At 42.9% G+C, this 23,441-nt stretch overlaps 1 protein-coding gene across 1 annotated transcript in view; it reads right to left on the reverse strand.

Annotated features, from left to right (window-relative positions):
- Window positions 1–23,441, reverse strand: part of LOC137433184 (CUB and sushi domain-containing protein 3-like) — a 1,533,363-nt gene that overhangs the window by 333,455 nt on the left and 1,176,467 nt on the right. Inside the window, exons 44-45 of the mRNA XM_078783994.1 lie at window positions 10,066–10,182; window positions 2,916–3,125 (exon numbers count right to left, since the gene is read on the reverse strand). Of these exons, the coding sequence (XP_078640120.1) occupies window positions 2,916–3,125; window positions 10,066–10,182 (327 nt within the window). The remainder of the gene's footprint in view (window positions 1–2,915; window positions 3,126–10,065; window positions 10,183–23,441) is intronic.

Genomic DNA, 23,441 nt, shown 5'->3' on the forward strand with positions numbered 1-23,441 from the left:
CTGATAGCTATCCTTCTGAAGGCCTGTGCAATATATTTTTCTTGTTCCTTTGCTGGAATATTTTCACATTCAACTTCTCTCATTTTGCTTTCAAAATGTAATTCTATCCATCAAAGTACTTCATTTTTTTTTTAATAAGAGAGGCATCAAATAACCCCCACAGACAGCGTCTGTCTGTTTGTTTGTTTGTTTGTCGTCTGTATTATAAAAGGAGCCAGCCTGATGTTGGCTTAGCGGTTAGGGTGCCGGCTTGGGATCCTAGGATCCTGGGTTTGAATCCCGGTCGATCGTTGAATTAACGCCAGGGGGGTTGACTCAGCCTGTCATCCTTCTGAGGTCGGCAAATTGAGTACCAATTCACTGTTAATTCCTTGTGTGCCGCAAGAGGCGAGTAACAGGGTTGGCGGCAGGAAGAGCATCCGGCCACAAACCATTGCTTCAAAAAGGGACCACGGTGCCCGGAAAAGGCCAACCCCTGCTGTGCATGGAAAAATGGCCTCCAAAGGTGGTTCATTATAAAAGGAGCCGTATCTGTCTGTCTGTTTATTTGTTGTGTTTTAAATTGAGAATGGATTAACAGATTTCAATAAATCCAACTGCGGTGGATTTGGGTAACTCCCAAAAGTTACCCAAATTTGGGTAACTACCAGCTGAGAATAGATTAACGGCTATATATATATACAGTATATATACAGTGCATTCAGAAAGTATTCAGACCCCTTCACTTTTTTCACATTTTGTTATGTTGCAGCATTATGCTTAAATCGTTTAAATTCATTTTTTCCCTCATCAATCTACACTCAACACCCCACAAATGACAAAGAGAAAACAGGATTTTAGAAAGTTTTGCAAATTTATTAAAAATAAAAAACTGAAATATCACATTGACATAAGTATTCATACCCTTTGCTATGACACTTGAAATTGAGCTCAGGTGCCTCCCATTTCTCTTGATCATCTTTAAGATGTTTCTACACCTTGATTGGAGTCCACCTGTGGTAAATTCAATTGATTGGACATGTTTTGTAAAGGCACACACCTGTCTATATAAGGTCTCTCAGCTGACAATGCATATCAGAGCAAAAACCAAGCCATGAGGTCGAAGGAACTGCCTGCAGAGCTCAGAGACAGCATTGTGTCGAGGCACAGATCTGGGGAAGCCGACAAAAAAATCTCTGCTGCATTGAAGGTTCCCAAGAGCACAGTGGCCTCCATAATTCTTAAATGGAAGAAGTTTGGAACAACCAGGACTCATCCTAGAGCTGGCCGCCCGGCCAAACTGAGCAATCGGGGGAGAAGGGCCTTGGTAAGAGAGGTGACCAAGAACCCGATGGTCACTCTGGCTGAGCTCCAGAGATCCTGTGTGGAGATGGGAGAAACTCACAGAAGGACAACCATCACTGCAACACTCTACCGCTCTGGGCTTTATGGCAGAGTGGCCAGACGGAAACCTCTCCTCAGTGAAAGACACATGAAAGCCGCTTGGATTTTGCAAAAAAGCACCTAAAGGACTCAGACTGTGAGAAACAAGATTATGTGGTCTAATGAAACCAAGATTGAACTGTTTGGCTTCCGTCTGGCCACTCTGCCATAAAGCCCAGATCGGTGGAGTGTTGCAGTGATGTTTGTCCTTCTGGAAGTTTCTCCCATCTCCACACAGGATCTCTGGAGCTCAGCCAGAGTGACCATCGGGTTCTTGGTCACCTCTCTTACCAAGGCCCTTCTCCCCCGATTGCTTAGTTTGGCCGGGCGGCCAGCTCTAGGAAGAGTCCTGGTTGTTCCAAACTTCTTCCATTTAAGAATTATGGAGGCCACTGTGCTCTTCGGAACCTTCAATGCAGAAGAATGTTTTTTTAGGCTTCCCCAAATCTGTGCCTCGACACAATGCTGTCTCTGAGCTCTGCAGGCAGTTCCTTCGACCTCATGGCTTGGTTTTTGCTCTGATATACATTGTCAGCTGTGAGACCTTATATAAACAGGTGTGTGCCTTTCCAAATCTTGACCAATCAATTTAATTTACCACAGGTGGACTCCAATCAAGGTGTAGAAACATCGCACAGATGATCAAGAGAAATTGGAGGCACTTGAGCTAAATTTCAAGTGTCATAGCAAAGGGTCTGAATACTTATGTTAATGTGATATTTCAGTTTTTTCTTTTTAATAAATTTGCAAAACTTTCTAAAATCCTGTTTTCTCTTTGTCGTTATGGGGCATTGAGTGTCGATTGATGAGGGAAAAAATGAATTTAAACGATTTCAGCCTAAGGCTGCAACATAACTAAATGTGAAAAAAGTGAAGGGGTCTGAATACTTTCTGAATGCACTGTATGTATATATACACAAATATAGATCCTGTATACATGCATTCCCCTCCTCCCCTTTTTGATTTTGATGTACCGCCATACTATATATATATATATATTGGCAAGGTTTATAATGGGTGGTTTGCCATTGCCTTCCCAGCATTGCTTATCCATGCTGTATCCTTTTGCATGCTGAGTATCAAGCAAGAAAGCAGCTGGTACCATTTTTAATGCCTTTGTTATGACTCGGCCTAGGTTTGAACCACTGACCTCCCTGAATCGACGTTCTAACCATTAATCTAACCATATCGAATCTGGGTTTATATTATTTATTTATTTTTTGAGATTTTGAGAAAAAATGACATTTAAAAAAAAACATGTAACTCATTTTTCTTCCATCTATTTTGTAGCAGGTCATTACATTTGATAAATCATTGCATATGTTAAAGGTATAAAGGAAATAAGGTGATCCATAAATCCGAAATATCTTGAAACAATTTAATGTGATTTATGATTCATCAAATGCATTGTCATCCAGAGACAGTATCCGATGCCAGTGATGGAATGACAGGGGAAAGAAAAAGATAAATGAACAGGTGATGACGATGCTGACCTTGGTAACGAATGCGGAATCCAGGACCATGCTGAGAGAAGTCACTGTGGAAGTTAAGGGTCGTCTGATGTGTTGTGCTGATCAAAGTTGGAGGCAATCTTGAGCCACTGAAACGCCCAATTACCTGCATGGCTGCACCCACGCCACTTAGTAACTCCAGAAAATCATGCGTTGCCTCCGTGGAGAAGTTTAAGAACTCGAGGTATACACCTACAAACCAAGAAATAATTTTTTGTACACATAATCGAAACTCATGGAGGAGCGAGAACACAAAACAGACCAACAGACAGAATTTTTTTTTTTTTTTTTGTGTACAGGATCGAGGCTCGTGAAAGAGCTAACATTTATCACACAAAAAAATCAAAACAGACACACAAAGTATATAATAAGGGGAGCGGAAGACAAGATGGGGAGAGAAGGGGAAGCACACAAACACACCATTTGAGAGCAAGGACATCGGGAGATCTGTGGGAGGGAGAGGGCTTGGGGGAAGGAGGTGTGGGAAGGGGGTGGGAGACGTGTAAAACACAGGGATACTGCTAGGACTTCCAGGAAAGAAGTTGGTATTTCAAAAAGGTGGATCTGGGGTGAAATCAGCGGGGGTAGAAAAGATCAAGGTTTTGGATGGGGGAAGATAAGAGATGGTGGTGAAAAGCTTTTTTAAAGACCTGGAGGGAGGAGTGGATTTGAAGAGAGTGAGGGAGTTTGTTCCAGAGACGGGAGAAAAGAGGAATGAAGGAGTGAAGGTGAGCAGAGAGTCTTGATTTTGGCAGTTTAACCATAAGAGGGTTGCAGGCAGATCTTGTGCGACCTGTTGGAATATTTGGGGGACAGAGCCCAGAGAGAGGTGGGGGAGCAAGGCTGGAGAGGAGTGGGTAGAAGACAGAAAAACCACCAACCTGCCTGCGGTGAGTAAGTGAGAGGCTCTTGGAGTTAGCTTCATCACGGGAGATTCCAATGATGCTGAAAGCTTTGGTTTCAACAGCGTGAAGCCGAGCTAGGTGTGAGGCAGGAGCACCGGCCCAGAGGGGAGAACAGAATTCCATTGAGCTGCAGATGAAAGCCTTGTATGTGGTGAGGAGCTCAGGTGTGCCAAGGAAGGACTTCGCACGACAGAGGATGCCCAGTCGGCGACTGGCTTTGTAGGCCAGATTTGAATTGTGTTTTTTCCAAGAAAGATCATGGGAGATAGTGAAACCCAAAAAGCTTGAGTGATAGAACTTCTTGGATAGGATTGTTCAGAATGTGGATGGGAGGGTTGTCTAGTCGGTCTTTTTGGAGAGACCCAGTAAGAGTGTGAGATTTGTCAGGGTTGGAAGACATGTTCCACTTGTTTGACCAGTCTGTGATTTTGTCCAGGTCTGCAGAGAGTGAGGAGGTTGCAGACTGCCGATCTGAGGGATGAGGAATGGAGCGGGAGAGATTGGAGTCATCAGCAAAGAGATAAAGAGGATTTTCAAGAGAGTCAGAGAGATCATTGATGAAGACCAGAAAAAGCATAGGGCCCAGAACACTGCCTTGGGGAACTCAAGCATGAACAGGAAGGGGAGATGAGAGAAACCCATTCAGCGCCACACGTTGACTACGACTAGAGATGAAGTCCGCAAGCCATGCGGGAAGATTTCCATGGATACCATAGGAAGAGAGTTTGGTGGGCAGAGCGGGGTGCCAGACCGTAACAAAGGCACGTGATATGTCTGATTTCCTCTTTGGCATTGAGGACCTCCATCCATTGTTGAGACAGCAGAAGCAGCATGTCCAGAGTACAGTGACCTGGTCTGAAACCAAATTGATGATCAGAGTTCAAGCCATTGGAAAAGAGGAAAGATTTGATATCCGAAGCAATGATGGATTCCATTACTTTGCTGATAATTGGGAGAAGGCTGATTGGTCTGTAGTTGCAAGGATCTGTTTTTTCACCTTTTTGGTGTAAAGCAGTGATGTTGGCTAATTTCCAAGCGGACGGTAGATGACCTTGAGCAAAAGAGAAGGTGAAGAGAACAGAGAGAGGGAGTGAAAGAGCGGCAGAGCAGCATTTTAGGACCTGTGGGCTGATGCCATCCGGTCCAGTTGCTGAATCAGAGTCAAGGCTTGACAGAAACTTCTCCACCTTGTCAGGAGGAAAGGACACAGAGTCCAGGAGCAGCTGGGTACAACTGGGTACGGTGAGTACAGAGAGGGATGGGTTTGGGACACAAGATTTAGAGGCAAACACAGAGTTGAGGCATTCAGCTTTTTCACGTGCGGAGTCAGCTGTGTACCCGTTTGAGGTAAGGGAGGGGGTGGAGGGGGAACAAACACCCGAAACAGATTTGACCAGACGCCACCAGGATTTGGAAGAGGGAGACAGGTTTGAGAGTTCGGTCTTGAGAGTGGAGAGATATTGTTTCCTGGCTCTCCTGAGGGTGGACAGACACTTGTTTCGGGCTTTGTGAAAGGAAATGAGATTTCCTTCCGTTGGATTTGCTTTCCAGGAGGCGAAGGCAAGTTGTTTCTGGGCAACTGCCTCACCACAAGAATCCGTGTACCATGGATGGCATGAAGCGTATGAGAACTGAAGACGAGATGGGATAAATCTGTGCATGAGAGAGAGCAATTTACTTTGGATGAATTCCCAGGATGAGTTGATGTCAGAGGCAGTGGAGATGGGAGACCAGTCCAGATGATTGATGGCTCCTTGAAGACCATGCCAGTTGGCCTGAGTGAAATGTCAGACTCGTCGACGCTGAGGAGGGCTCTCTGAGAATGGTCAGAGAGATGTCCACTTTAACAAGCAAATGGTCAGATGAGCCGATTGGAGCAGAAGAAGAGCAGCAGACATTTGCAGGGAAGTTAGTCATAACCAAGTCGAGAAGAGAAGATGCTCCGTTGACTGAGATCCGGGTCAGGAAATTGACAGATTGTGTCAGTCCCAGTGAGTCGCAGAAGTCTTTGCTGAGGAGCCATGGCTGGTGAGAGCGGAACCCACACCCAGCCAACTGGCATGGTGACAATTGAAATCACCACATATGAGGAAGAGAGAGTTGGGATGAGTAGATAGAAGTTGGTCCATATTATCAGACAGCGAGATGTAGATGGATTCATCACTGTTTGGTGGACTGTGCAACACACATATGAACAAAAGGTGGGAGCAAAGGGGAAGCCGTAGCCAGAGGTCCTCCTGGGGGTGAGGTGGAGAGAGGGCAGTGCAGGGTGAGTGAGGAAGACAGTTCTATCTTTAATTTTTTTGGTATACTGAATTGAGGCTCGTGAAAGGGTTGAGATTTTTTTTTTTTTTTTTTTTTTTTTTTTTTTGTATACAAGATCGAGGCTCGTGAAAGAGCTAACATTAATCACACAAAAAGACAAACCGACACACAAAACACAAGGGGAGCGGTAGACAAGATGGTGAGAGAGGGGGAAGGACACAAAAGAGAGGGGGAAGCACTTCACAAACAGACAAATCAACCTTTACTTTACTTCACAAACAAATCAACCAGACAAACAAAATATATAAAAAGGGGGAGCGGAAGACAAGATGGGGAGAGAAGGGGAAGCACACAAACAACATTTGAGAGCAGGGAGATGTGTGGGAGGGAGAGGGCTTGGGGGGGGGAGGAAGCCTGGGAACGGGGGGGTGGGGGGGTGGGAGAAGTATAAAACACAAGGAAACCAAGGACTTCCAGGACAGAAGTTGGTATTTCAAAAAAGTGGAATTGGGGTGAAATTAGCGGGGGTAGAAAAGATCAAGGTTTTGGATGGGGGAAGATAAGAGATGGTGGTGAACAGCTGTTTTAAAGACCTGGAGGGTGGAGTGGGATTGAAGAGAGTGAGGGAGTTTGTTCCAGAGGCGGGAGAAAAGAGGAATGAAGGAGTGAAGGTGAGCAGAGAGTCTTGATTTTGGCAGTTTAACCATAAGAGGGTTGCAGGCAGATCTTGTGCGACCTGTAGGAATATTTGCGGGACAGAGCCCAGAGAGAGCTGGGGGGGGGGGGGGCATGGCCAAAGAGGAGTCGGTAGAAGACGGAAAGACCACCAACCTGCATGCGGTGAATGAGTGAGAGGCCCTTGGAGTTAGCTTCATCGCGGGAGATTCCAATGATTCTGAATGCTTTGGTTTCAACAGCGTGAAGACGAGCTAGGTGTGAGGCAGGAGCACCAGCCCAGAGGCGGAGAGCAGTATTCCATTGAGCTGCGGATGAAAGCCTTGTATGTGGTGAGGAGCTCAGGTGTGCCAAGGAAGGACTTCGCACGACGGAGGATGCCCAGTCGGCGACTAGCTTTGGAGGCCAGATTTGAAATGTGGTTTTCCCAGGAAAGATCATGGCAGGTAGTGAGACCCAAAAGCTTGAGTGACAGAACTTATTGGAGGGGATTATTCAGAAAGTGGATGGGAGGGTTGTCCAGTCGGTCTTTTCGGAGAGACATTGTATGAGTGTGAGATTTGTCAGGATTGAAAGACATGTTCCACTTGTTTGCCCAGTCTGTGAGGTTGCCCAGTTTTTGATAAAGATAGCAACCCCACCTCCAGGACGAGGCTCAGGTCTATCATACCGGAGGAGGGAGTAACCCGGGCGAGATATTGACCCTTTGAGTACAGGATTATTTTTTGATAATCCCGGGGTCGCCAGAAACCTAAACAAATAAAAAAAAAATTCTCGTACATCGATAAATTTGATAAAACGGGATTAATTTGGCATTTTGGTACAGGAATGCAACCACGTACTGACGATCTATTTGAAGGTGTAGTCGATGACGTGTAGTAACGTCATCCGTACACAAAACGTTTTCGCGGGTTGCGGCACTGGACGTCATCCGTACTCAAAGGGTTAAGGAATCAGAGATCATGAAGGAGGAAAGTTTCTGTTAAGCAGATCAAGTCTGGTTTGTCAGAAGCAACCTGTATGGAGAGATCAGTCAAGTTTGAGCGAAGGCCCTGGATGTTTGAGGTACATACCGTTAATGAAGAGGAAGGGGGAGCATCAGATACAGAACATGGGGGTGGGGTAGGGTAAATAGCTCAGAGAAAGGGAAGGATGGGGTGGACAAAAGGTTTGATGGTGATTGGGTGAGGAACAGTGAGGTGTTATTTGAGGGGGGGGGGCAGAGAAAGAGAAAGAAGGTTGAGGGGGATGGAAGTGAGAGTTGGAAGGGGGAAGAAGCGGGGAGGATGCTTTGAGGAGGAGGGGTGAGAGGGGGGAAATGGAGAAAAAATGAGGGTGGGGAGATTTGAAGGGGAGGACGAGGGGGGAGTTTATGAGGGGAGGGGTTAGGGGGGAGTTTAGGAAGGAAGGGGCAAGGGGGGGATTTGAAAGGGATGGGAGATTTGGAAGGGAGGGGCGAGGGGGAGTCTAGGAGGGGAGGAATGCGGGGGGAGTTTATGAGGGAAGGGGTAAGGGGAGAGATTTGAAAGGGCCGGGTGATGGGGAAGATTTGGAGGGGAGAGGTGACTTTGGATTTTAGAAAGTGTTGTACGATTAATGGGAAACGAACATTTATTGCAAAATGAGTTTCTTGTGACCTTCGAGTCAGAGATACGTTTAAGGATGCTGGATGGGGGGGGGGGGGGGGGTGGAGTGCAGCGAGTTTTGGGAATGTAGGAAAGAGGAACTGTAAGAGATGGATTTTTTTTTTGGAATGAATAGATTTGGTGAGCAAGTCGAAACCACCCTTTTAAAGAAGAAGAAGAAGAAGAAGAAAATAGTGTTATAATATACGACAGAATACAGCACTTCAGGGGAAAGTTTAAACATTTTAAAATTAAACAGTGAAAACTATCTGGGGGAAATGAGGGTGAAACACGTGGTCGAAGAACGAACAAACGAATAAGAACAAAGAAGGAAATGGTTTTTTTGCTTGTTTTTTTTAATTAAGATTTTAAACAAGGAAGTATGGGGTGAAATGACTGGGAAAACTGAGAGAACGAAAGTAAATGGACCACAATCGACCGCTGAGAGAAAACAAAGCCTCAAGGTAGGAAACAAGGTACTCGTCTGCAAAAGACGCGGCACGAAATAACCGACGATTTTTTATACAGGTATGAAAGATTAACACCGATAAATCTTCCTCGGGACACAATATGGGTACACACACCGAAAGATAAATACAGTTTCGACAAAAATACAATTGTGAACAATTACTTATCTTCGAAAACATGGAGAGCGTGTACAGCTTCGAAAAACCATCCCCTCGCCGGCAAGATCTAGCGAGATGTTCAAGAACATTGGAAATGAAATGAACATTGAAAAAATGAAAAGAACATTGGAAATAAGGGGCTTGGTGATGGGGGGGGGGGGGGGAGGGGAGGCTGTGGGGGAACTCAGTAGAGTGACGAAAACTATAATGGCACTCAGTAGAGAGAATACCTCCGCCAAACTGAACAGTTTACGTTTTGTATCCCATGCCTCATAGGCCAGATCTGGATTCGGACCTGATCCAGAATCGAATTGGCTTGTTCTTGTCACCAAATTCACTCATCCACCAAGATTTGTCATAATTTGTCCACAACTTTTTGTTTGAAATATCATGCTATATATCGTCTTTGGCCCTATCACTTAACGTTCGTGAAGAATCACTTAAAAAAAAAAAATTCTCATATCCGTATCCATATTTGATTCTTCACCAAAAACGAGTAGATTTGTCCTTTTGACACATCCAACTTGTCCACAATGTTTTGTCCAAATCCATCCACAACTTTTTGAGATATCCTGTTCACAAACAAACAGACAGACAGACAGCGGTGAAAGCATAACCTCCATCCACCTACGGTGGCGGAGGCACTAAGAATAAATTTGACGAGGGGGTGATGGAGTGTGGAGGAACTCAATAACCTGGAAACACGGAAAGAGGTGGCCTTGGAGAGAATTATTGAGGGCAGAAAAGATCATACGTATGGATGGGGGATGATGACCTGAGATGGTGGTCAACGGTCATCTTGAAGTACTGTAAGGAAGAATGATATTGAACAGACTGAGGAAGCTGGTTCCACAGGTGAGAGAAAAGAGGAAAAATGAGTTATTTCATTTCTGTAATGTTACAAGTTTAGGTTGCACCATTACCTTGTATACTGTGCACATTATTACATGATCTACCTAAGTCTTCTTTGCATTGGCCATTTAAACAAATCAAAATCTCACTCAAAATTAAATGTTGGGTAACCTGTTGGACTCACCAAAACCAACAGGTAAGTGGATATTCCAGGTGCAGTTCTGATTTGATGGATATTTCCCAGGAAATCCTGGGCTTAGGATGACTCCACTGAGTTCAGAGGTCATGCCACCACACATTGCTGCAACAAATGAGAAAGAGAAAATTCTTATATGTATAGTACCCACTGGTGTGATAATATCGGCGGTTATTGGCATGAGGCTGAGTGGTACGTATACCTCGACTTTAAGCTGTCTAGCCTGGGTTTGAATCACGTCCAAACTATAAACTGTCATTTTCACAGGCAGGGTGAATCATCAATGTGTGAAATTTATGAATTGAAATTGAAAGACGTTCATCAATGAGGCACGCTGAACAAATTACAAATTTCTGCCATAACTAGCAGAGGGCACTGCATCATGGCACACCCACACCCTCAGTCAATGATGCTACCCAACAACCTTGTACTGCATACGAATGAAGAAGATCAATCTAATCAGCACAAGTTAGCCATCTTATGGTTTATTTCCTTCTCCCTATTGGTCCAAGTATAACAATTCATGTTCTCAAAAGCAAGAGATGTGGAATGCTGTTTGAATAGAGGTGTTAATGTAGCATTTATGAAGAAGTCAGAAATCACATTCACGCCAATCAGTGCACAGTGGCAATTAGTCCGTCAGGTACGACCCCAAAATTGAGCCACAGGTACCACTCGGTTCATGGGTACCATATGAAAGCTCTGCTATTCAGGAATACATTTCTGCCTGGTAGCAGTGTGCAAGTAGTCGTTTTCACCCTGAAATATGATGTTGAAAAGACCCCCTATTGGTTCGATTTTTAGCAATATGTACAGTGCATTCAGAAAGTATTCAGACCCCTTCACTTTTTTCACATTTTGTTATGTTGCAGCCTTATGCTGAAATCGTTTAAATTCATTTTTTCCCTCATCAATCTACACTCAATACCCCAAAATGACAAAGAGAAAACAGGATTTTAGAAAGTTTTGCAAATTTATTAAAAAGAAAAAACTAAAATATCACATTAACATAAGTATTCAGACCCTTTGCTATGACACTTGAAATTTAGCTCAGGTGCCTCCCATTTCTCTTTTTATTTCTTTGAGATGTTTCTACACCTTGATTGGAGTCCACCTGTGGTAAATACAATTGATTGGACATGATTTGGAAAGGCACACACCTGTCTATATAAGGTCTCACAGCTGACAATGCATATCAGAGCACAAACCAAGCCATGAGGTCGAAGGAACTGCCTGCAGAGCTCAGAGACAGGATTGTGTCGAGGCACAGATTTGGGGAAGCCTACAAAAACATTCTGCTGCATTGAAGGTTCCCACGAGCACAGTGGCCTCCATAATTCTTAAATGGAAGAAGTTTGGAACAACCAGGACACTTCCTAGAGCTGGCCGCCCGGCCAAACTGAGCAATCGGGGGAGAAGGGCCTTGGTAAGAGAGGTGACCAAGAACCCGATGGTCACTCTGGCTGAGCTCCAGAGATCCTGTGTGGAGATGGGAGAAACTTCCAGAAGGACAACCATCACTGCAACACTCCACCGATCTGGGCTTTATGGTAGAGTGGCCAGACGGAAGCCTCTCCTCAGTGAAAGACACGTGAAAGCCCACTTGGAGTTTGAAAAAAAGCACCCAAAGGACTCTGAGACTGAGAAACAAGATTCTGTGGTCTTTCATGTGTGATAACAAGCCTCGGCAGCAACAAGTTCTCTTGTTGCCACAGCAAGAATACGTGTGTCCTGTCTCTGCCTAGCGATGTTGCGAATCGTAGCATCAGCTTGAAGCTCTGCACACTTTGCCAGTGGTTCTCTTGTTCGTGTTCCTTTAATGTACTTTGACGTTTTCCCAGGTGGACTGAATATGCAAACTTTATCCATCACAGTTGAGCTTGAAGATGATGTTGACTGACCCAAACATATTCGGTTTTTCTCAACTTCATCTATTTTTGTTGCTTCAAGTTTATCTCAGTCCCTTTTCATAGTGAAGAGCTTCCGACATTTCAGATGATAATGTACTTCTGGTACCTGCCCTTATTGTGCATTTTCTGAAATTTCCAGGAAAGGACGACGCTATCGTACGCTAGCAGCTCTTAGGAGGGAAATCCAGGATTCCAGATCCCTCTGTGAAGTGAGACCAGTATGTGGATCCTCACCAGTCATATGAAGAATGCAAATCGTTTCCATGCTGTCCATTTTTTAATTGACCTAAAAATAAATAAAACGGCATTTGAAATAATCACAGCAATTTCTGAAGTTTCAAAAAACAATAAAGAAGTCAGGAATCCTCCAAGGAAAATATATACTGGTGAGAAATGTATATTGTATTTTCTATATTTTAGAAATAGAAAAATAGCATTTGGAGGTACCAGCAGGGTGTAAGCTTTCATTTGGTACCTTATTTATATGTATATTATATTCAGTCATCACATATATGACCAGAATCTTTGGAGTGTAAATGACTTACAAGGACATTTGTACTACACGTCGAACTGATAGAGGTTCCTTTGAACAGCTAATTTTGAAATGAAAGCTTCTCCTTTGAAACTGCTGCCAGGCATACATGATATCCTGCCACACAGAGCTATCAAATTATACCAATGAGCCTTGACCACCCAGTTGGTACCGATGGACCCCTCCACCTGACGGGCTGAATGTAATTAACTTCAAAAACGATTAACATCAATTTGGCAAAGTGTTCAACTTTCATAAGTTTGCTGTAATCCGATGCAATGTAGCACGATAAACACTGTCAATCCCAATAAAAACATCAAGGATGGATAAAAAAAACACATTATTCCCTTAAGGAGATTGTGTTCACAACATTCGACAATAATCCCATGGATACAAAACTTTCCAAAAGCCTCGTGGCAGCTTTCTTTTCCCCCCACAGGCAGCAAATTAATACATCTGTTATGACATGAATATCCTATTCTTGTTGCTTGTATTATTTGTGACTAGCAGAAGTACCCGGCATTGCCGGGCGGGGGAGGGGAGGGGGAGGGGGAAGGGGAGGGGAGGGGAACGGGGGGGGGAGCGAGCCCCTTGGCAAAGCGAGCGAATTTTTTTTTCATAGCGTCATAGCGTCATAGCGTTCATAGCGTCATAGCGTTCATAGCGTCATAGCGATTTTTTTTTTCATAGCGTCATAGCGTCATAGCGTTCATAGCGTCATAGCGTTCATAGCGTCATATCGTTCATAACGTCATCACGTGATCGCTCTGAGCGAATCAGCGCCCACCTGCTCTGATTCTGTTGATTCCGTGCACTGAAATGCGCTGAGGTAAATATGCATAAAAAATATGGATCGTCAAATATTTTGAGTTCGGCCATGTTCGTCCCAGGCTCAATGGTCATGTTTGTGCCAAATATCAAGCACGTGAGCCTCTCCGTTTAGGAGTCTATTGGTAACATTACACACACACACACACACACACACACACACACACACACACACACACACACACACACACACACACACACACACACACAGTGTTATATATATATATATTACACAATGAGTATGAAATTGCTTGTCGTGCACAGTCAGAATAGGATTTTCATTTTGTGTCCGCAACAAGCTACAAAATTTCGGCTTGTGCATGCAATTTACTTCGGAGAGTTCGAAAAATTCATCAAAAGTCCAAGTAATATCAACATTACATAAGTAAATGATTAGTAACCCTTCATAATGATAGATGCTTATAAAACAAATAAATCTGCATTTCTTGTACATTTGGGAGTATCACAATGGATGGAATCAGCAAGACATTGATCGACATACATGCTAAACCGCCATGGGGAGCAAGGAGAAGCTGACGTGTCGGATGTTAACCCTTCGTTGAAGCAAAAGAGTATAAAGCGTTCTGTGAACATTTTGAACGAGCTTCATATCTATGAATAAGAAGTATTATTTAACAACAGTCATTGCTTTTCTGTGGTGTATAGATCACAGTAGATCTGAAAATGAGTTTTCTATTTTTATTTTAAAGTTCACAAATATGTGTGTAGACACACACACACACACACACACACACACACACACACACACACACACACACATACACACACACACCTGGAACGATTCTGGAAAGGAATTTATGAAGATGGAAAAGAACATAATAAGGAAGCAGAGTGGATCCAAAACCTGGAAGATAAGAAGCAAAGTCTCGAGGAAATTCCCCCAGTAATAATTAATGCAGAAAAGATACGACAACCTGAAAGGGTGGAAAACTTCAAAAGCCCAAAGGGGATCCCAAACTTCTGGCTAAAGCAATTTGATGTTCTCCACGTTCACGATGCTCGAGCATTCATTGACATGATCTAAGGGGATCAGGAAATGGATGAATGGATCACAGAAGGTTACACCTTCCTCATCCCAAACTCTGAAGAAACCCAGCTACCTCTCAAATACCATTCAATAACTTGTCTTCCAACCACACAAACATTTAGCAGGAACAATCACAGAAACGATGTACCTCCATCTAACACACAATGAGGTGGTCTCGAGGCAGAAAAGAAGGGATACAAGAGATGATGCTATGGAACAATAGACCACCTACTACTAAACAAGCCATACTCAAAATTGCAACACAAGAAGAAACAAATTGTCCACAGCATGGATAGACGAAAAAAGTTTTTGACAGTGTCCCACATTTAGTCAGGTTCACTATGTTAACAAATATAATTTCGTTCAACATTTTGGGATTAGCAAACCTGTACATGTTTGGAATCTTCAGAGCATGGAGAATCTGAAAATCAATGTTGGCATTTGCACAGACACCTGCATGGCCGCCATTTTGGATTTTGAAAATGGCCGCCATAAAATACATATTTTGCGCGATCTCGGCTTCAAGTCAACCTAGAGACTTAATTAAATATGCTAATCCTGTGTTTTCTGGGTCAAGGAATCCAATAAAGGCCTCAAAATAGTGCTCAGGATTATAGAAAAGCAACAAACAAAGGTAATTGAAAACCATTGTCTTTATTTTTGTGATATAACTGTATTACCTAATACATGATATTGCAAGTCCTTTGAAGTTATAGGTTGTTATAGGAAGTTATAGGTAGTATCAGATTGAAATATAAGTCCTATACACAGGATCTACGAGGTCTATACCGTTCAGGAATATGCTTTTACAGATCTTCATCACTGTCCTGAGTGTCATTTTCGCAAAGGTGTCGACGCAAATGTCAACATTAATTTTTGGATTCCTCATGCTCTGAATATTCCAACAATGTATAGTTTTGCTAATCTACCAAAATTTTGAACGAAAAAACATAGTGAACCTGACTAATTCATGGATGATAACATGCATGCAAGTGTACAAGACAAATCTCCAAAGAATCAAAATGATTGAGAAAGCCATGGATCTATGGAATACCACACTAATCCTGCAGCACTCGAAAGGAACGATTGAAAAACCAGGAGTGAATATATGACACGGGATCTTCCAAAGAGACATCCTTTCACCCCTTCTGTTTTGCTTGGCCCTGGACCCACTGAGCAACATCATTAATGAGCAAGGACAGGGATACACACTGACATCAAATAAGAGAATGTCCAAAGAGACAAAAACATGACGCATCAATTTTACATGAATGATTTAAAACTCTTTGCACCAAACGAAGAGAAATTGGCAGAACAACTCAAATTAGTGAAACATTACTCCGAATAAATTCAAATGGAATTTGGCTTGGATAAGTGTGCAAAGTGCACATTCATACAAGGTAGACCAACAAAAAATAACATAAAAATGGACACAAATACAACAATACAAGAACTAGACAATGAAGCATCACACAAATACCTCTGAGTAGAAGAGAGCCACCAAATATGTCACAAACAAATACGGAAAACAATTACCAAGGAATACCTGCGTGAAACGTGCCTGATCCAGATATCATAGCTATCTCCAAGGAACAAAATCAACACCATAAACTAGCTCGCAGTACCAGTGTTCCAATACAGCTGTGGAATAGTAAGCTGGCCACATGTGGAAATCAAAACACTAGATATCAAAACAATGAAACCCCTAACTATCCACAAAATGTTCCATAAAAATAAGTGCATTCCAAGAATGTAACTGCCAAGGAAAGAAGGAGGTAGAAACCTGATGGAGCTCAATCAAGTGCACAGAATGACAACTGTAGGATTGGCCAAATATGTAAAAAGTGCAACTGACCTCCAAATCCAATTAGAAAGCAAATATGAAGCCAACAAACCAGAAAATGTATCCCTAACCCACCGAAGAAAAAAATCCAAAGACAGGTGCAAATGGAAGATGTCACACATGAATCCGAAATAACAAGTACAAACCCAATTATTGCAAAAATAACAAGAAAGAAAAGTATAAAACGAAATATCAACAAATATACACCGACAACTGAGAAAACAATAACAGAGCAGGAGTGTATCATAAAGAGTTGGACCAATTGGAAGTAAACAAAGAAGGCTCCTTGGAATGGCTAATGAGAGGTCAGCTCAAATGGGATGGAGAACGAATCATTATAAATGCCCAAGACCAAGGACACTACACCAATGGCTTTAAGACTGAGTCAATCGGACAAGCATATGTTTTGCAAGGTGGAAACAGAAAGTATGAGCCACCTCCTATCAGGATGTAAAATACTCATGTCAAAGCAGCTGTACACCCAAAGGCACACCAACGTATGTCGAGTAATCCACTGGCACATCTGCAAATGTCTCAAGATCCCAGTTCCAGAAAACTCGTGGAAACACGAACCAAAAGCAATCACTCAAAACAAGGAAGTAATGCTCACGTATGACCTAATGATCCCATCAAGAGTGAACATAGGAAACCGAGCAGTGCAAGCAGATATAGAACTGAGGTACAAAAAAAGAAAAGAAGGCATTGCTAATTGAGGTGTCAGTCTGCGAAGATTTTGGCCTAAACAATGCAGAAATTAAGAAAATGACCAAAAACCAAGCCCTCAAAAATGAAGTAAAAAGATCATGGAACCCAAAGAGCACCAAAATTGTACCAGTGATTATTGGAGCAAAGGGAATAATAAAAAAAACTTTACAGGGATCTTTAAAACCATCCCTGGAAATATTACGAATGACAAACAAGCCGCAGTTTGGAAGCTGTATGAGGCTCGGTGAAGATCCTCAAAAAAGCCCTTGGAAGAAAACTTTGAGAATAAGAAAACTTCACAAACTGATCAATGAATCATGATCTCCTCCTGAAACAGAGATGGATACTTTGAGACCTGGGAGGACTCCGTTCCACCTTCTGAAATCAGCAAATGAAGATAACAACCAACAACACACATACACACACACACACACACACACACACACACACACACACACACACACACACACACACACACACACACACACACGAATGTTTTCTCTTTGGATGCTTCAAATAAATGAATGCACCTCCCAGTTACAATCCCAAGACTGAACTCATTCAATGGCTCAGTGCCTTCCAATATAGTGTAACCATCAAATAATCTGGATTAATTTGTATATAAAGTGAAAAAACCTCAGCAATATAATATATAAAAGTCGCAGCAATATCAAATATAAATGTCATTAGTGTTGTATAATTTATCCGACAGAAGTTAGCAAATATCAGTCTGTTCACATGATTAACAATTTGCAGAAAATCCATTGGTATGAATACGTTTAAGGGATATTTTTCATTTGAAAATCACATAGCTTGCTGGGAGTTGATCCATTCTGATCTACATTAGAATTTTTCTGATCGTAGTGTGATGTAAGCCGGTGTATTTTTGTACGTTGCTCGACACAAATATGTAAACCCGTAGAGTAAGATGAGGTCCCAGTGCACGTATTAATTGTGAATAGAAACCGATGTTATTCATGAGGATTCGTTTCACAAGCCATTCGAAGTAAATAGCCCATTATGCCAGACTGAAAAGCTTATATAGTTAGGTAATTGCACAAAATACACAAATGTGTTTTTGAAATGATGCAAGAAAATACAAGGAACTTCAATGCAGCAGGAGGCCATTAGGCACACCAAACCAACACAATCATGGCAACATCCTCGTACTCCTCCCATCCCCATTACTTCCAGATACCAAGCCAACTCAATTTTAAAACTATCCACTGACTCCCCTGCCTTGCAGAGTTCCAGAGAGACCATTACATCCATTCACCAACTCTGATTAGAAACATCCTTGCCTTTCTCCAATCCAAGCTCCACTCTTTGTTACTCTTAAACTGTTCCCCTTGTTTGGTCAGTGCCCATTCTGATGAAAAATTATTCAGCTCTTATTTTGTCGACATCTTAATAACATCTTCATCAGATTCCCTCATGATCCTTTCCTTTCGGATGTAAAAGAAAAATCCTGTCTCTTTCAGCCTCTCCTCATAGCCTAGTGTAGCTCGGTCTTGGATCAATCTAGTTGCTATCCACTGAATGAATGATCGTTTTAAGGCCACAGTTGCTATCCACTGAATCTTATGGCAACGACATACTTCCTGAGTTGTGGCGACCAAAACTGTACACAATATCCCACATGAGGCCTCACTAAATTCCTATACAGTGTTAACACTACCTCTTTGGATTTATAATTTACGAATACAACCTAAACCCCTGTTTGCTTTACCTAGAGCTGCCTGGCATTGTTTCATCTGCTTACCTCCCATATACAGACTTGGCATTTAATATGGAATTTTTTTTTTCTTGACTTGGGTTTACTTTATGAACTCAGTATATCAATCTGGTGAGTTTATTTTACCCTTCGGTGATGTCTTTGTTGAAAGAACCATGTCACTGATTGTCTTTCGCAGCAAGAAGTCAATAACAGGATTATATCACAGGTGGCGTGACAAAATGTAAGGACAGGTACATTTGATGATTGGCTTCACAATCGCGTATATAAGGGTTGTTGCATTCTGTATTAGTGGAAAACAACTGCTGCACATCTACAAAAGTTATTGCCGCTTCCTATGGAGATGGTCCGTCAACTTGACAATGCTGTTTGTCATGGAGTGGTGGCTTTACGAAATTCTGGCATGAAACAGCGTGCTATTGCTCGGCAGTATGGCATCACTCAAGGTCAGGTGTCAAAGATCCTGAAACGAAATGCTCAGAGGGGTGTCCCTACTCCAATACCGAGGCCAGGACGTCCCCGCAGAACCACAAGGAGAGATGATCGCCAGCTGCACCGGTTAGTCTGCAATGGCCGTACCAAGTCAGCTAATCGGCTTAGGGCTGAGTGGCAGCAACTGACAAATGTGCCTGTATCCAGAAGGCTAGTCAACCAACGACTGGTTCAAGCAGGCTATCGTGCTAGGCATCCCCTGAGAAGGCCACGCCTGACCAGACAACACAGCCAGCGCCGATTGCAGTGGGCCAGAGAGCACCGTCAATGGCAGCCAGGACACTGGAATCACGTGACCTTCAGTGACGAGTCTAGATTTCTGGTCTATCGTCAAGATGCCCGCGTCCGAGTGCGCAGACAAGTGCATGAAGCCCACAACGAAGATTGTATAGTGCCAAGAGTCCAAGCTGGAGGTGGTGGGGTGAACATTTGGGCTGATTTTCATGCAGGGGGCAAAACTGACCTGGTTGTTCTGAATGGAAACCTGAACCAGTTCAAGTACAGGGTCATTCTGGAAGAAACATTGCCTCCATTTGCTCTTGCAGCCTTTCGAGGAAACTTTGTCTTCCAAGATAACAATGCACAGCCTCATCGTGCTAGCATGATCCAACACTTTCTTGCTGACCGTGCTGTAGAGCATATGGAGTGGCCTGCCATGTCCCCAGATATGAATCCGATAGAGAACTTGTGGGCATAATTAACGCGTAAAATCGACAACTTGGACCAGCAGCCGACCTCTGTGCGTGAATTACAGCAGACTATTGTCACTGTATGGCAAGCGATTCCTGTCCAAACCTTGGCAAATCTCGTGAACAGCATGCCTCAATGTGTACGTGCTCTCCTGAATGCTCGTGGGGGTTACACGAAGTACTGAACTGTAATTTTACTGTCCGTAATCCCAGTCATAATTTACCTTTTGTTTTTGTTGAATTTTTTTTTCGCTAATGTGCAAAATAAAGAGATACTTCTGGAAAACGTACAGAAGTTTAACACAGTACTGTCCGTGATTTGAGTTCGATATCAATTTACATCACTTTCAAGGATCAATTTATTTGCTTCGAAATGTCAAATGTGGTTTTTGTTTCTTTTAAAGGTCACATTAACAAAATCTCGAATAATTTCAACATAATTCCAATAAACTTTTGGTTCTAAGTCATCTTGAAAAGTAAGTTCACACCCACCAAAAAAATATTCCATATTAAATGCCAAGTCTGTATATGGCCACCCTCAGATCTTTCTCCTTTTTGACACGCTCCAAGATCCGTTGCATTATGTAATCTCAATTTTCATTATTAGGTTATCTCATTCATCTCGATTCTCGAAAAGATGAACTTAAATAAAAAGCCCCGAGTGGACTGATGGTAATCTCTTGAGGTTGTTGATCAGACCTCTGCTGATTTTGGGGGACCCCCCCCCCCCCACCCCCCTCGAGTCCCTGGGAAGCTCCCCTGATGTGAAATCGAAAAATATAAGATTCAGATCAGTCGGATGGTAAATAAGGGATGAGTACGAATCCGAAGTTTGGGGGTTAACCGCGTTCCTCCCACCCCCATGGGAGCCCCCATGATCATAAATCGGAAAATCGAAGCCTGAGCGATTGTGTGGGCTACTGCCTTGTATTCATGTGTCAAGTTTCAGAACAATCAACCGGGTGCTGATGGAGGAGTAGCAAAAAGAGCAAAAGGTTGACGAAAGGATGGACACACAGACATCCGGACATAATGACTAATTTTATAAGTTAATCTCTTCGAGAATGGAGATGAGATGACGTAAAAAAAAATGGGTCGTGATGTCCGGAAGTCTGTCGTCCGTCCATCTGTCCGGTTATCTATTTTCAGTTTGAAGAGGAGATGAGACGATTTTAGGAGTACACATGAGAGGACTCATTTGAAAGCTACACACTGAGTATGTGTACCGCAGGTGGACGGAATTTATGTTTTCTCACCTGTTTGTCAGTCTGCCAATGTCTTTGTTTGGCTGTGAGCAGGATATGTCAAAAAATTGTGGATATATTTATCCTAAATTTGGTGGACAGATTGGGTGTGTGACAAGGACAAATTGATTAGATTTTGGTGAAGATCCGGATCTGGATACTAGAAATTTTCAAGTGATTCTTCACCATGAAGTGATAGGGACAAAAACGATATATACAGTGCATTCAGAAAGTATTCAGACCCCTTCACTTTTTTCACATTTTGTTATGTTGCAGCCTTAGGCTGAAATCGTTTAAATTCATTTTTTCCCTCATCAATCTGCACTCCATACCCCATAATGACAAAGAGAAAACAGGATTTTAGAAAGTTTTGCAAATTTATTAAAAAGAAAAAACTGAAATATCACATTGACATAAGTATTCATACCCTTTGCTATGACACTTGAAATTTAGCTCAGGTGCCTCCCATTTATGTTGATCATCTTTGAGATGTTTCCACACTTTGAATGAGGTCCACCTGTGGCAAATTAAATTGATTGGACATGGTTAGGAAAGGCACACGCCTGTCTATATAAGGTCTCACAGCTGACAATGCATATCAGAGCAAAAACCAAGCCATGAGGTCGAAGGAACTGCCTGCAGAGCTCAGAGACAGGATTGTGTCGAGGCACAGATCTGGGGAAGCCAACAAAAAAATTTCTGCTGCATTGAAGGTTCCCAAGAGCACAGTTGCCTCCATAATTCTTAAATGGAAGAGGTTTGGAACAAACAGGACACTTCCTAGAGCTGGCCGCCCGGCCAAACTGAGCAATCAGGGGAGAAGGGCCTTGGTAAGAGAGGTGACCAAGAACCCGATGGTCACTCTGGCTGAGCTCCAGAGATCCTGTGTGGAGATGGGAGAAACTTCCAGAAGGACAACCATCACTGCAACACTCCACCGATCTGGGCTTTATGGCAGAGTGGCCAGATGGAAGCCTCTACTCAGTGAAAGACACGTGAAAGCCCACTTGGAGTTTGCAAAAAAGCACCTAAAGGACTTTCAGACTGTGAGAAACAAGATTATGTGGTCGGATGAAACCAAGATTGAACAGTTTGGCTTCCGTCTGGCCACTCTGCCATAAAGCCCAGATCGGTGGAGTGTTGCAGTGATGGTTGTCCTTCTGGAAGTTTCTCCCATCTCCACACAGGATCTCTGGAGCTCATCCAGAGTGACCATCGGGTTCTTGGTCACCTCTCTTACCAAGGCCCTTCTCCCCCGATTGCTCAGTTTGGCCGGGCGGCCAGCTCTAGGAAGAGTCCTGGTTGTTCCAAACTTCTTCCATTTAAGAATTATGGAGGCCACTGTGCTCTTGGGAACCTTCAATGCAGCAGAAATTTTTTTGTAGGCTTCCCCAGATCTGTGCCTCGACACAATCCTGTCTCTGAGCTCTGCAGGCAGTTCATTCGATCTCATGGCTTGGTTTTTGCTCTGATATGCATTGTCAGCTGTGAGACCTTATATAGACAGGCGTGTGCCTTTCCTAATCATGTCCAATCAATTTAATTTGCCACAGGTGGACTCCAATCAAGGTGTGGAAACATCTCAAGGATGATCAAGATAAATGGGAGGCACCTGAGCTAAATTTCAAGTGTCATAGCAAAGGGTATGAATACTTATGTCAATGTGATATTTCAGTTTCTTATTTTTAATAAATTTGCAAAACTTTCTAAAATCCTGTTTTCTCTTTGTCATTATTGGGTATTGAGTGTGGAATGATGAGGGAAAAAATGAATTTAAACGATTTCAGCATAAGGCTGCAACATAACAAAATGTGAAAAAAGTGAAGGGGTCTGAATACTTTCTGAATGCACTGTACATAGGATGGTATTTCAAAAAATTGTGGACGAGTTATGACAAAACCTGGTATATGAGTTGGGTAGGTGACAAGAACAAGCCCATACGACAAGAGCAAGTGCGGATCCAGCTCTGGCCTGTCAGTAGGATACAAACCGTATACCGTTCAGCCTGGCAGATATATGCACTCCACCAAGTGCCGCTCAAGTTTTAGTTCTGTGTTTTGATGCCTGATGATCGAAAGTTACCTTTTTCTCTCATTTTATAATTTTCTACTCTAACGTTCGATATGTTTAGGTAGTTAAGATTGGAAGGTCATAACACTTTTCTTTGCTATCTGAAACCGATAACCCAGTCGGTTAATTCAGGGGTCACGGTCATCATTTGAATGCAGCACGTGCTGTGGGTTTGCACCATTGTTAGCACTTTGCTCTGCCACTGAAGCTGTGCCCCTTCTGGATTATCGCAGAAACACAGCTGCCTCACCCTGCCTTTGAAACACCA

The sequence above is a fragment of the Myxine glutinosa genome, chromosome 8, assembly GCF_964187855.1.
Source record: "Myxine glutinosa chromosome 8, kmMyxGlut1.1, whole genome shotgun sequence".
Taxonomy (NCBI): domain Eukaryota; kingdom Metazoa; phylum Chordata; class Myxini; order Myxiniformes; family Myxinidae; genus Myxine; species Myxine glutinosa.